This window comes from Pseudophryne corroboree, chromosome 6 (genome assembly GCF_028390025.1).
Source record: "Pseudophryne corroboree isolate aPseCor3 chromosome 6, aPseCor3.hap2, whole genome shotgun sequence".
Lineage (NCBI taxonomy): Eukaryota > Metazoa > Chordata > Amphibia > Anura > Myobatrachidae > Pseudophryne > Pseudophryne corroboree.
This window is the reverse complement of record NC_086449.1, coordinates 342,820,029-342,834,018: the sequence shown is the minus strand read 5'-3', so window position 1 is coordinate 342,834,018 and position 13,990 is coordinate 342,820,029. Positions and strand designations below refer to the sequence as shown.

The 13,990-nt window shown below is 39.7% G+C and overlaps 1 protein-coding gene across 5 annotated transcripts in view; it reads right to left on the bottom strand.

Moving 5' to 3' along the window:
• The window catches only part of MYO9A (myosin IXA), a 220,181-nt gene that overhangs the window by 117,926 nt on the left and 88,265 nt on the right, over window positions 1-13,990 (bottom strand). For 4 of the 5 annotated variants that reach the window (XM_063926498.1, XM_063926497.1, XM_063926501.1 and 1 more), the window contains exons 9-15: window positions 10,544-10,633; window positions 8,738-8,860; window positions 6,861-6,995; window positions 4,384-4,505; window positions 4,119-4,260; window positions 2,730-2,925; window positions 2,152-2,283 (exon numbers count right to left, since the gene is read on the bottom strand). In XM_063926498.1, coding sequence (XP_063782568.1) covers window positions 2,152-2,283; window positions 2,730-2,925; window positions 4,119-4,260; window positions 4,384-4,505; window positions 6,861-6,995; window positions 8,738-8,860; window positions 10,544-10,633 — 940 coding nt within the window. The remainder of the gene's footprint in view (window positions 1-2,151; window positions 2,284-2,729; window positions 2,926-4,118; window positions 4,261-4,383; window positions 4,506-6,860; window positions 6,996-8,737; window positions 8,861-10,543; window positions 10,634-13,990) is intronic. The other variant, XM_063926500.1, reaches the window with a different exon arrangement.

Below are 13,990 nucleotides of genomic sequence, written 5' to 3'. Positions count from 1 at the left end.
AGATAAATCTCACCATTTGTCCAGCTCTACTTCACTAGCGTGTGTTAGGTTTAAATCCAGAACAACAAGAATAGCATATTTACTGTAATATAGTATAAGAATATTTAATGCGCACATAACATTCATTACCCAATCTCTATACAATGTCCAGAAAGTTATCAATAGGTGCAAAAAGTCACATGTACCATGTAAAATAAAAATACAAATTAAAATAAGTGAAAATATACTGAATACAAAGAACTGTCTCTTTCACATTTAAAAATCTTTCCTTTTATAGTCCACATGTAAATATCAATTAAATAATGCAAGTAAACACTCAATGCCTCATATATTGGAGCAACCACACTAATGAAGTACTGTTAGCTGCAGAGGTGATTCTACAGACATCCAAACTGAAATATTAGTTAGTTGCATATCATTGTACCAGCCTTCCAGCAAATGCAACTAACATGCCTGCAGGCTGCTGTCTATGCAGAAAGGTCTGCCTCAGTCACAGTTATGGGAACAGCCTATGCTTACCCACCACCACTTCACCAGTCATTAGGAGCTGGAAGTGTAAGATACCACAAATAAAAACACTGACATATGTGTATGCCTTATGGTACACATGCAGGCTACTATAATATATAGAAGTATGTCCAGCTGTACATGAAAACAGTGGGGTTTCTGAAGAGACCAGGTGTACTTAGCAGTAAGGATTTTGAGATCTAAATAAAATGTTGGGCTGGCATTACAAGATTGTGGGCTAGATGAATCATCACTTGGAAAGTGATAAAATGGAGAGTGAAAAACTACCAGCCAATCAGCTCCTAACTGCCATTTTTCAAACACAGCCTGTGACATGGCAGTTAGGAGCTGATTGGCTGGTACTTTATCTCTCTCCATTTTATCACTTTCCAAGCGATGATGCATCTAGCCCATTTTATGGTATTACATAACTAATATGAGGTACGGTAGGACAAAGATAGTTACACACAAACTGGGCAACATTAGTTCCAGAGATTGGATCACTAATTACAACTTACTGCCATTTATAAACAGTGGTGCATTAGAGACCATTTTAAGTTACAAAATGATGCCAACTTCAACTATATAATGAAAAGAGTTGGGCATGATATGGCAGCGGTCAGGATCCCGACAGTCACAATGCTGATGGATCTCAGTAGAGATATTGAGTTGTATGTAGTACCTCAGCAGAATGCAAATATCTCCATAACATTTTCAGTGGCATGGGGTTGGGTACGATATATTGGTATTCAGGACCCCTACAGTCAAAATTCCAACGGTTACAATACCAACGGATCCCAATGAATATTCTAATCCCTAGCTACCCCTCCCACATCCTAACCCTAACCGCCCCCTTCGGCAGCCTAATCCTAACCATCCACTCCCACTGCCTAAACCCTAACCCTTCCTCCTAGTGCCTAATACTCACCGTCACACTCCACTGCTGGGATTATGACTGCATCCCAATGAGCACTATAGGGAGATATATACATTCTGCTAAGGTAAGGGAACAAATCAGCAACCCTACGGAATGAGTTGCAATGTCTCAGAATGGGATTTTGGATGCTTTACCTACTGGGTATTCCGACCTCGGCAAATACCAAGACTAAATCACAGCTACGGACATTCATCTCCCTCAGCTGTCAGACAAACTGAGAACGCTAAAAAGGTGGTCACAATAAACATGTCAATGCCTACAATGACTCATGACGATACTGCAGCACATCTCAGACACGTGTAATTAACTAAAGTTTATATACTAGCGCATTGGTCATCAAACAAAATGTTTTAAAGGTTATCAATAAAATAAATTAAAAAGGCTAGCAAGCATGTTAATATAAAGAGAACTCTTGTATTACACATCTCGTGAAAAGGAAACAAACAGATGATTATATATTGCATTATACATACAGATGAGCTGGTTTTATGTATGTATGTGGATAGACAGAAAACATTCAGGTATAGGCACATGAGTAAATGCAGTCAGAAAACACTTTGGTATGGAGCCCCTTTGTATACAGTATGTATGTGTACAGTCAGATCTGCAGTGTGTGTATCTACATATAGGTGCACTATTGCACTAAATTATAGAAACGGAGCCTCATGTTCATGAATTTGCAGAGGATTCTGGGATGGGAGCCTTACTGTATTGGTCGTTCTGACACCTCTGCAGGATCTGTAAGCTCCTTTGGTGGACGGGGTGCTGCAGAAAGCTAAAGCTAGAAAGGCCTTTGTGAGATGAGCCTGGAGGCCCCGGTGTACAGGGGGGGCCCGAGCCTTGAGAGCAAACACACAGGAAGAGAAGACAGAGACAGATTAACCAGAGAGAGGGCAGAGCAACAAACTCCCAGCAAAGACAGAGGCAGAATACCCCAAAGATGCATATACTGAACCCAGAAATAGAGATAGAAGTATGTGAGCTGGTATATCATACGGCAGCTATGTAGCAGTCTTATGACATACAACAGGCAGGAGGGCATCTCTCAGTAGGAGACATGTCAGTAATCTGTCAGTAATTGTGCCATCCACAATCAAGTTCAATATATATACAGCATAAATGGTTTTTAAAAGACCCATCTCTTAGAGCTCTTTTAATATATCCCATTAAAGCCTTAACTCACAAGACCTCTCCCAGTGACTCCATGTTGTCTCCAGCCTCATCCCATAATAGTGATCGCTCACCAGTTCACTCCCAGAACATTCCAATGTTTTATTTCACTTACCAGTCTTCTTGCCCACGTTGTTTCTCCCACTCTGTCTAAAAGCCCACAGTGCTCTGAAAAATGCTCTTAGCAAAGCCCAACGAAATGCTCCCACTGGATTGATGGCAATCATTCCCCGAATAAAGGCATTCCGGCTGCTGCGCAGTAAGGCCACAATGTCTGGGCGCATGTGATCTGTGTTTTTCTCCCGGAAATCCTAAAAGAAGTGATAATTCATCAAGTCCAGCATAGAAGACTGGCCTCATATCTAATTTTCACTTTTCATAAAAGATATTTGTCATTCTATTACTTACAGGATACATATGAGCAGATTGATGGCTGCTATGAGTGCATACATTTGTCAACATACACCATCTCCTCACAAAAAAACCAAACATGGATATTTTGCCGTAATGGCCTTTCAGTTATATTCACACTGGTGTTTTGGATTCCCCTCTCAAATGAAACTTAATTTACTCAATCTCACGCTTCCACCTATGTTATGTCCACTGGAAATAATCCATACTTCTCTGAGCTAATCATGTCATCAAAAGTATACTAAAACAAGAGTTTGTTTAAGCAAGGTTTTTCATTCCTAATGTCTGGTCTCTAACAAGTGAACTGGTTGCAACGGTTTAGCGCACAGGACTAGACACATTTGAAACAAAGACAGACAACTTTTATTGACGTTTTCTGACTACAGTTGTGTCCTCCTACATCTCTGCTGCATTCACGTTAAACAGCCCTTATAGTCACACCTAGTCGTTAGTGCGTTTACTAACGCCAGTGTCTTTTTGTGCATTGGTTTCCTGAAAAAGCACCTCATTCGCATCACTATGCCTATAAGCAGACTCTGCTGACTAAAATTATATGCAACATGCCTATATTCTGTGTGCGACTGTAGCTATATCTGCATACAAAATGCTATGTTACATTGTTTTCCTGGAAAACACTGTAAGGTACCATTTCGGATGCAGATACAGGCACAGTCGCACACAGAATATACGCATGCAGCATATAAATTTAACCAGCAGAGTCTGCTTGTGCGTCTTATTGACATAGTGATGCGAATAAGATGCAAAGAGACCACCCATGTCAACAGAGCTGCCGGGGAACTGTTGGCACACTCACACCAAGCATCTCACGGTGAATGGCTATAAAAAAGGTGCACACTATTATGTGGCAGTGCCCCTCTTCAGCAATGACCATGGCATTGCCTAACATACGGGCAAATGGAGCTTTTAGGGCATGAATTTCTCACACACACACACACACACACACACACACACACACACACACACACACACACACACATATATGATAGATAGATAGATAGATAGATAGATAGATAGATAGATAGATAGATAGATAGATAGATAGATAGATATATGTACACGTATATATTCTCACCTTAACACCGTATTTGACCTTGCCAGCATAGTGCTGGATAATGAAAGCTGGCTCCATAACTGCTGGGAACTCAATGTAGGGGTTGCCTTCATGGTGACGTTTAAACTTCTCAAGCAGCGTTTGATGAGTAGCTTGGGGGAAACTAATTAAAAGAAATAACAGTTAAGAAAAAAACATCAAAAATAAGAAATGGTAAGAAGAAACATTACAATGAACATAATAAGCGTCTAGAAAATATATTAAGGTACACAATGCTACATCTTACTTGCTTTCCTCATCCAGCAACTGGATCAGCCCCGTCGGCCTCTTGCTGATAAGACTGATACAACCTCCATTATCAGAGTAGTTAATATTATTCCAGGTTATTCCCTCTGATCGATACTGCTCCTGGAGATATAAAACAGGCGACAGGACCCTGAAGTCACCAAAGTACTTTATACATGTACTTGCCACACTGACCAGGATTATCAAAGCCATGATAACTGAAAAGCTATTATATTATTGCATTAAAAGTCACTCTAGAATTTCTGGAGGAGTCATTTTTCTAACAAACTATATCCAAATCTAATATAGTAAAATATATGGTTATAATGCAGTGTGAGAACAATTAGAATACAGGTCTGGCTGATCAGCATGTTAGCTGTGCTACTTACTCATAGCTATGCATGTTTCATTGATTTTCTAAGGGGAAAGGCTGTGAATACTTATGTACATGTGATTTCTTAATTTTTTATTTTTAATAAATTAGCAAAAATCACAAAAAACCTTTTACATGTTTTTATTATGGGGTATTGTGTGTAGAATTTTAATGGAAAAACTGAATTTATTCCATTTTGGAATAAGGCTGTAACATAACAAAATGTGGAAAAAATGAAGCGCTGTGAAGACTTTCCGGATGCACTGTATAACCTCTGCAGAACACAATATTAAATGTATAATATTTCTGCACATTTTACAAGTTACCATGTATTTATTCATGAACTATTAAAACAGAACAGTTAATGGGATACAGTATGTGCTTGGATACCCTGTCAATCAGTATTTAATGACATTTTAATCGGAAAAATTTAAATTCCAAATATTTTTGTTGCCAGCTAAGAGTCTTTAAATTCTTGTTTTGTAGAACTCTTCACAGCCCGGTTATGGATCAATTGGACATAGATTACGTAGACTGTCAATAGGTCGACCACTATTTTTTAACATTGCCATTGTCGACATAGGAAACTGGTTGACGCGTTAAAATGGGCGACACATGAAAAGATCGACATGACATTTTTTTTTACTTTTTTGGTGCCATGACCAGGGACCCCAATTTGTGCACAGCGTCCCCTTGCTGAAGGTGCCTGCCTCTTCTACTGCTGTGCTCGGCACAAGTTTCTATTCCCAATCATAATCAATATGGATGGTAAACATGAAAAAATAACAATCAAATATTTTTTTTTCAAAAAGTCATGTCAACCTTTCTTTTAACGTGTCAACCTTTTTCCTATGTCAACCATGTCAATGTCGACAAATAGCGGTCGACCTATTGACTGTTGACCTACCATCCGGATACCCACAGGCCTTTCAGCATGCTCTGCACAACTGAGATCTTCCCGAACATTACTAGTGATAGCCAAGCCTGGGGATATACCCATTCTACAACCTTAATCTTTCATTCCTTCAAGTGCCTCATGGTAGATTTTGAGTAATTTTTTGGATCACTGTCTTGCCTAATGAATTAAGCTAAAATAATACGTAGTACACAACTCTTAAGAAACTTAGAGCTATCCTCTTGCTTAACAAGGTGTCATTTAAGGTCTTTGTTTTTTCTAGAAACCTTTACTACTTTTATGGTCGTGACTAAAAGTTTCTGTCTTATCCACATATTGCTTGGTATATTCCAGACATTGCATTTTGTGATGAGGTCATATAAAAAGGTTTCCATCTGACAACTCCTCCATGCAGGTGATATGTATAGAAGTAACCCTGTACTGCAGACCTATGGTCCACTACTCAGCGAAACTATTCTGTAGCTTCTTGAATCAACAGGTTACACCTGCGTTTCATATCTGACCAAGGTTGACGGTCATAATTTCCACTTCTACCTTGTCGACACAAGACTGTCAACATGATCATAATGTCAACATTGACCATGTCGACGGTGATGCAATGTCGACATGTTAGAACCTCAACATATTGTCCCTGGTGACCGAGCGGTGACAGAGATCTGGTGAGCATTTCCCCCCTATCCAAAATCCTCCTTCTAGTTCTGCCTAAACATAAACTCCCCTCCCGCACAGCCTAACCTCCTCCTAGTGTTTGTTAACCTTTCACCTGTCCACATTCTATCGACATCATAACTGTGGACAATGTGACCGTCAACCATTTGACTGCATCCCCTTGCCAGTATAGGAGCGGTTCTAGAAGAAAGTCTCCTGGGTCTTACAGATCTTTTCACAACTGCAGAGCTAGCATCTTCCTGGCCGCGGTCTGCTGCAATAAACTGAAACCTGAGAACTTGAATTGATTCAAACAATTATTACATTAAATTGCTCAGAATTAAATCTAACCAATTTAATAGTGAATAGGATGAATACTGTGAGCCATAACACTTATTACATTATTTTAATATACACCAGAAAATGAAGCTAGTCTCTGCATCCATTCAGTCAGGCCTGCAGGAATGATCACATTAAAAGAGACAAAGCCAGTGACCAGACCTCCTGCTATTATTCCCCTTCAGCGAAGTAAGTGTCTAACCTGTTCCAGCTGAAACAGATGCTGATTGAAATAATGCTGCAAACGTTCATTGGCAAAGTTAATACAGAATTGTTCAAAACTGTTGCTGCCGTAGTCCTCAAAGCCAAAGATATCAAGAACCCCAATGGATAGAGTCTGGAAAGAGAGAGGATATTTTTAACAATACATATACTGTTATAGGAAGAGTAATGACAGTAAGCAGAATTATCTACTCCCCAAGGGGCCAATCAAGAAACGCAAGTAACTTTGTATCTGGAACAAACCTTGCTGCAATGCAAGAGGTGCAAACACATTTACTATTTTTGCATACAAGGTATTACTGGCTGATTTTTGTAACCCACAAATACTTGGCAGCTTTATTTATACTTTGGAATTTACGTAGATTTACATTTGGACACACCCCTTTATATATCTCTGCACGTTACATCTGCCCCACCTGCAGTTACTTCTTTTTGCTTTGCTTCCAACTCCGAATCAGCCCATAGATGAGAATATACTAACAGCAGTTTCTATATTCTGAAAACTGAGCTTTTATGTTCCAAACATGAAACAATTAGTACCCTGTCAAGTGCTAACTCATTTTCCCGACTCTACCCTTATCTCACAAATACTGCAGTATTTACCATCTTCTTGAGAAGCCCACATTTGTCAACACTCAGTCACGTGTGTGCTTCCGACTGTACCACTTTCACTAGGTCATATTGTGCACTTCAACTACCATTACATCTAAAATACCATAAGGCATCTTGTAACATTCCTAAAACATATATTTTTTATATTATATACAGTGTATATACACATTCTATTTTATATTCATTTATTTCATATATTTTGTTTTATGATTAAGATTATTTATTACTAATACTATGTCGGGTTGGAAGTGATTAGACAGCCCCTTTTTTATGGTTACTCTATTGTATATTTTCTTCAAGATACATTTAAAGGAGCGTACAAACTGACTGATATATCAGCCATTGATGTACTGTAGCTTTTTTGACTGTTAATTCTAATTTATTAAGTACTGTATCAGATTACGTTAAAAAAAATAAAAGCTACATTTTTTTAAATCATATATATATATATATATATACACATATACACACACACATATATAAATTTTAAAGTGTCAGAACACAACATTTTGTACTGTTCCAAAACCTTCTAAACAGCTTAGTGTATGTTGTTTTATCATCTTGTTTCATGCAGATGCTCCCTACTGGGCTCTTCAAGAGGCAGGAAGTGTTACATCTATTATCATAGCGTTATCTAAAATACACATTTTGTATTGCTTATCTGAAGTGTTTTGTATTTCAGATTTTTAAATATTTACATACACTATATAGATTGTAAGCTTGCGAGCAGGGCCCTCTTACCTCTGTCTGTCTGTTATTATCCAGTCTTATTTTATTACGGTTAATCAATTGTAAAGCGCAACAGAAAATGCTACCACTATATAAATAACGTAATAAATAACTATACATAATAAAAATTATACTTCAAATATATCTTATACGCATAGCCTGAAGGTAATTTTAGACAATATTTTGAATAATTTTGTGCATAAAACAAAGTTTGTGTACATTAAGCTTTAGAAAGCAAATGTGTCCTTGTCACAGTCTCGCTCAAAAGGTTTTTGATTTTGGAATATTTTCGGATTTAGGGTTGATCAATCTGTATCCGATTCTGAAACTTGCACAGGTGTATTTGTGAATGTTGTAAATAACTCTTTAATAGAAGGAAGTGCCATTTGAACATATACAGTATATTTGTCTCCACCTATCAACAATAATAAAATGGGATCTTTCATATATTGTATCTATGACTACTCTTTTGTAACAGACAGTATTAGTGACTTCTATACACTGATCTCATGTTACCTGACTTCCTTCATCTATCGCCTTGCTGTTGATGTTGAGCAGAGCATGGTTAATGCGAAAGACAATCCAATCAAACAAGGCGCTGTAAAGAGACTTGGCCAAAGAGTCTCTGACGGTGATAGCCTGGAACACACAAAAACAAACAAGAATAACAGTAAAGCGGGGTACACACTTGTCCAATCCTCGGCAGACCAAACTCTAGCTCAGACAGTTTATACAGATCTACTGCAGACCTGTTCACAGATTCTATATCCAATCCACACTTGACTAATCTGCTGAAAATATAAATATGGCTATGGGGGAGGGGGCATTTATTAATGATAATGTGGTGGTGGTGGTGGTGGTGGTAGGAGAAGGGGGGGGGTGGTGTTAAGTACTATTAATATTGTGGCTGTGGTATGGGGACAGGAGAATTTAATAATGGTTGTTTCCAATATTTAAAAAAAAAAGAGAAAAAAAAAAAAGGGTTCCCCAAAAATCAACAACCAGCTCTGGACAATTTGAGACTGATCTGAGAGTGGAAAATAGTGGGAAAAATGGCGGGGGGTTGCCACTATTTCCCAAAAACCAGTACCAGGCTGAACCAGTCAGGGGAATAATGCCACAGAAGGTAGACACTCGGTGTGGGGTCCCCCTGTCGTCACACTAACCACCCCCAAAACTGTTCAGCCCAGGGCAGGACTTATTCCACAAAAATATAATGAGGTCCACCCTCCCGAGCCAAAACTATGCCCCGTACCCCTGGTGGTGATGGGTGCGGGGTTCATGGTACATTAATATTGTTCTTTACAGGTGTCCAAAACACTGAATATTGTAGTCATCTATTGGGCAGCAGCTTCACCCCAGGATTTGCACATCCTCTTTGATCTTCCCCAAGGAGGCAGCTACCTCCCCAAAGGTTGCGGCACAACACCAGGACAGCAGAGTAAGCTCTTTTGCATGGTCGCTGCCTCCCCAGGGCTTGCGGTGGCGACTTCCTGTGATCTTTACCTGGGAGGCGGCAGCTTGTAAGCTCTTTGAGGTGGTGTCTTAGTCTGTGATATTCCCCCGAGAGATGGCAGCCTGTAAGCTCTTTTGCATGATTGCCACCCATCCAGGACTTCTTCTGCGTCTTCACCTAGTGGGTGGCAGCCTGTAAGCTCTTTTGCATGGCTGAAGCCCACCCAAGACTTCCTAGGTCTCTTCACCTGGAGGGCAGTGTCCTTTAAGCTTTCTTGCATGACCTCCGCATATCCAGGACTTCCTCAACGTCTTCTCTCTTTAGGAGCTCTTCCTCATTCCTCCTCAGACGTCAGACTGTCTTTTACTAATATTAGCCAGTACAAGGGAGCGGGGCGATAACGTGGTTAGCCTTTTTAAAAAAGATAAACAGTGCCATAGTGCACGCCACCTGCTGCTGAATTCTGCAAGTATAATTCCGGTCCCACCACTATGCCCACAGCAACCTCCTGCTGCCATGCCCGTATCGTTACACTGCGTCACGCCGGGTCCCACCGCATTGTCGGATTATTCCGGGATCCCCCGGATCCCACAACGCCACCATGCTGTTGGCTAGCTCCGATCTCAGCAACCTACACACTGTAGAATCGATCGCCAGGTCGGCGGGCGGGTATCTATGTTTTCAAGCATATTTAAAAACCAGGAGACCTTCATCGGGAAAAGGGGTTGGTCGGCGGAGGGTATACACTTGTCCAATGTCTCACAGACAGGTAGGTCGGAAGGCAGATCTGGCAAGGGTTGGACAAGTGTATCCCAGCTTTAGTGCTTCCCAAACAATTAACTATATTTACTTAACATTCTCCTTACCTCTGGCAGGCGATACGGCAAGATGAGCTTTTCTCCAACAGTAACAGTTTTCCTAGTAATCAAAGCATCCAGAAGCATTTCTTCACGCACCTGAGATATAAAGAAGAACCAATACGTAAGTTAATAAAATTGCGTGGCACACATTGGGGCAGATGAATTAAGCCTGGAGAAGTGATACAGCAGTGATAAGTGCAAGGTGATAACGCACAAGCCAATCAGCTCCTGATTGGCCGGTGAGTTATCACCTTCTGCTTATCACTGCTTTATCACTTCTCCGGGCTTAATACATCTGCCCCAATGTACAGAAAAACAAGCCTCCGAGATGTGATAAGGCTATTGCATAAGCAAAATAAAAAATTGTTTATTCACACACTATTAAAGAATATGGGAGATTTCTGTAAATCTTTAACGTGTGCCATAGCTGAATACTTAAAGGAATGTTGAAAACAATTTAATTAATATTGAATAGTAAACTATCTGAATGCTTCCCTCAAATACTTTCCTATAAATAAAAAGTATTTAATTAAATAAATGATTGCCAGGAGGACTTTTGTTTTGTACACAAGACAGACAATCTTTTGTTGTGTGCTGCTATCAGACAACAGAACACGGACACATGATTTTGCAATTATTTGCCTGTGGATACTTATAGATGTGAATAACCTTCACTACTGTATTGTTTTGGGGAGGGATGGGGGGTGGGGGGGGGGGGGGGGGGGAACAGAGTGCCATTCTTTACACAGTAAGTTTCCATTATTGCAGTTAAGAACCCTGTCAATTTGGGCAAAACTACACGATTTTTGTCACTTAAGTGTAGCAGGCTGTTTTCCAACAATGGCCCAATAGTCTGCGGCTTATTTTCTATAGGGTTATGTACAGTACGGCTACTACTGCAGCATGACAGTGCTGTTTCATTATATCACGTGTCCTTAAGACAATACAACTGTTCTTTGACAATAATGGAATTCATTTTCGGTCATTGAGCTTTAAGGGACATAGGGCAGGAAATTATACTCTCAGATGATCAATCGCAGAAAGGTGCAGGAAATAGCACAATGTATGTAGTCTACGAGATTAATCTAAATCCATTTAATGCAAAGGATTAAAACAATCACCTGTGTGGCCCCATCATCATCTATGGAAATGAACGAATTCCATTAATTGTTTACACTGAATAATGATTTTACCAATCATACCCCTCTATTTGTGGAAGGATATGTGAATTTGGGTTGGGTTCGGGTGACTGGCGTTTGGGATCCCGCCGGTCACCATACCGACGCCTGGATCCCGATCTGTAGATTGGTGTCAGCGGGGAGCGCAATGAAACCACTGCGCTCGCCACGCAGTAGGCTCGGTGGCTCGCTTCGCTCACCACAGGTTCTATTCCCACTCTATGGATGTCGTGGACTCCCACGAGTGGGAATAGTCCCTGTTAGTCGGCATAACAACTGTCAGGCAGGCAATCGGTCGGGATCCCAGTGTCGGTATAGTGACCATAAATACATCCCGTGTATTTGGCTTTCTGTACTGTTGTGTAGTTAAAGGGTATTCTACTCCTTCAGATGACTTTACTGTATTGGTTGTCACATGGCATCCTGCAATGTTTGTCTAACTGCAGTACTTTGTGGCTTTTTCTGTGATTCTCAGCCATCTATTTATATAATCATACAGAGATTTATTTTCATAGCCCAGGGACATGGCACAAAAGTGCTCTCTGGAAACAGCTATATCCATTGCAGAGAACAGAGCAGTGTTGTGACATAACCCAGGTGCAATGACAAGAAGTGACTCTCCCTGAAGATAATTGATAGCCTAATAACAGAAGAAAGACAGAAATATAAAGCAATGTGTTTAGCAGAAATGTCAGTAGGACAAAAACTCCACCTAAACGGGATTTAAAGAAAAAAACAAAAGTTTAGGGTGGTACAAGACTATAAATAGACATGGGTGTCAAAATCACTCCCCCAAAAACTTTCCAATCATATGAACAGTAAGGTGACAAAGTTAAATGGTAAGAGCACAGTGGCAAGGGACTGTTACAGTGGATAGAGACCCGGGAAAAATCAAGTTGCATAAAAGGCAAGTATATATATTATTATTATTATTTTTGACTCATTTTTCTTCAAAAAGTAATTGTAGCAAAGTGCCACTACCCATACTCCTGAGCCTTTCTGGCCCCTTCCACAACATCAATCATCTGCCTCCCACCACGGGGCTTTGCAAAACAGTTCTTTCCGGATTCCCTTTCTAACCATCCAACTTCTCCTTCATGCAGGTATCTTTTGTATATCCTCCCATACAAGGCTGCACTAGGCCCTCTGCTTTTCTCACTTGTTTCCCACTATACATTCATTTCATACAGAAAAACACACCCACTCTGGTGACTGCTTTCTTCCCAAAAAGATTATGGGGAACTGACTATTCTAAGCAAGTATGTGCTTTAGCTTTGATTAGACAGATTATACATTTTATTCAATAAATGTAACATATCCACATATGTAAGCAACACCAATACTATACATATTTTGAGGATATGCAAATAAATATAGAAAAAAAAAATGAAATCAGTGCCAACGCTTCTCACAACGCTGTCAAAATATTCAGTGCACACAGGAGAGAAGACGAGCACAGACTCACAATAGATTAAGGTGGACTCTGGTTGTGACAGTTTACAATCTAGAAGGCCATTTTAAATGAAATAACAAATAAAAAAAGGATAAAAACTTGTACAGCATTTAGGATAGGTTTACACATGAGGGAGACACTTAGTCATGGCTGAGGTGGCTAAGAGAGCATTGCACAGACTATGGCACTACATACTTAATTCAGAATGCAGGCATTTTTGCTGCAGGGATAATGGAGAGGTAGAATAGATTTATGAGATAATGTTGGTTGACTGCATAGTCATCCCTTTTAAGTTTGTTTATATTAGGCAAGGGGTCACTATGCCTAAAGTAATGTACAGTTCTTTTCTTTACTTTAAGGTGATATAGTAAGGAAGAGGAGCTTCCACTTAACCCACAGGCTTGTCATTACTAGCAGAGAAGTGGTTTCTGTTCTGGGATTACATCAGTTGTATTTTATACAGTGCCTTGGGTTTTTACCTATTTTGTTACATTACAACCCGTAATTTAATTTATTTTTTTATCTGAATTTTATGTGATGGATCTGCACAAAATAGTCTAAGTTGGTGAAGTGAAATGAGAAAAATTAGAAAAATGTATAATTTTTTTTTTTTTATAAATACAAATGTGAAAATTGGCATGTGCATATGTATTCACGCCCTTTGCTATGAAGCCCCCCAAAAGTTCTGGTGCAACCAATTACCTTCAGAAGTCACATAATTAGTGAAATGAAGTTCACCTGTGTGCAATCTAAGTGTCACATGATATGTCAGTATAAACACATATTTTCTGAAAGGCCCCAGAGGCTGCAAAATCACTAAGC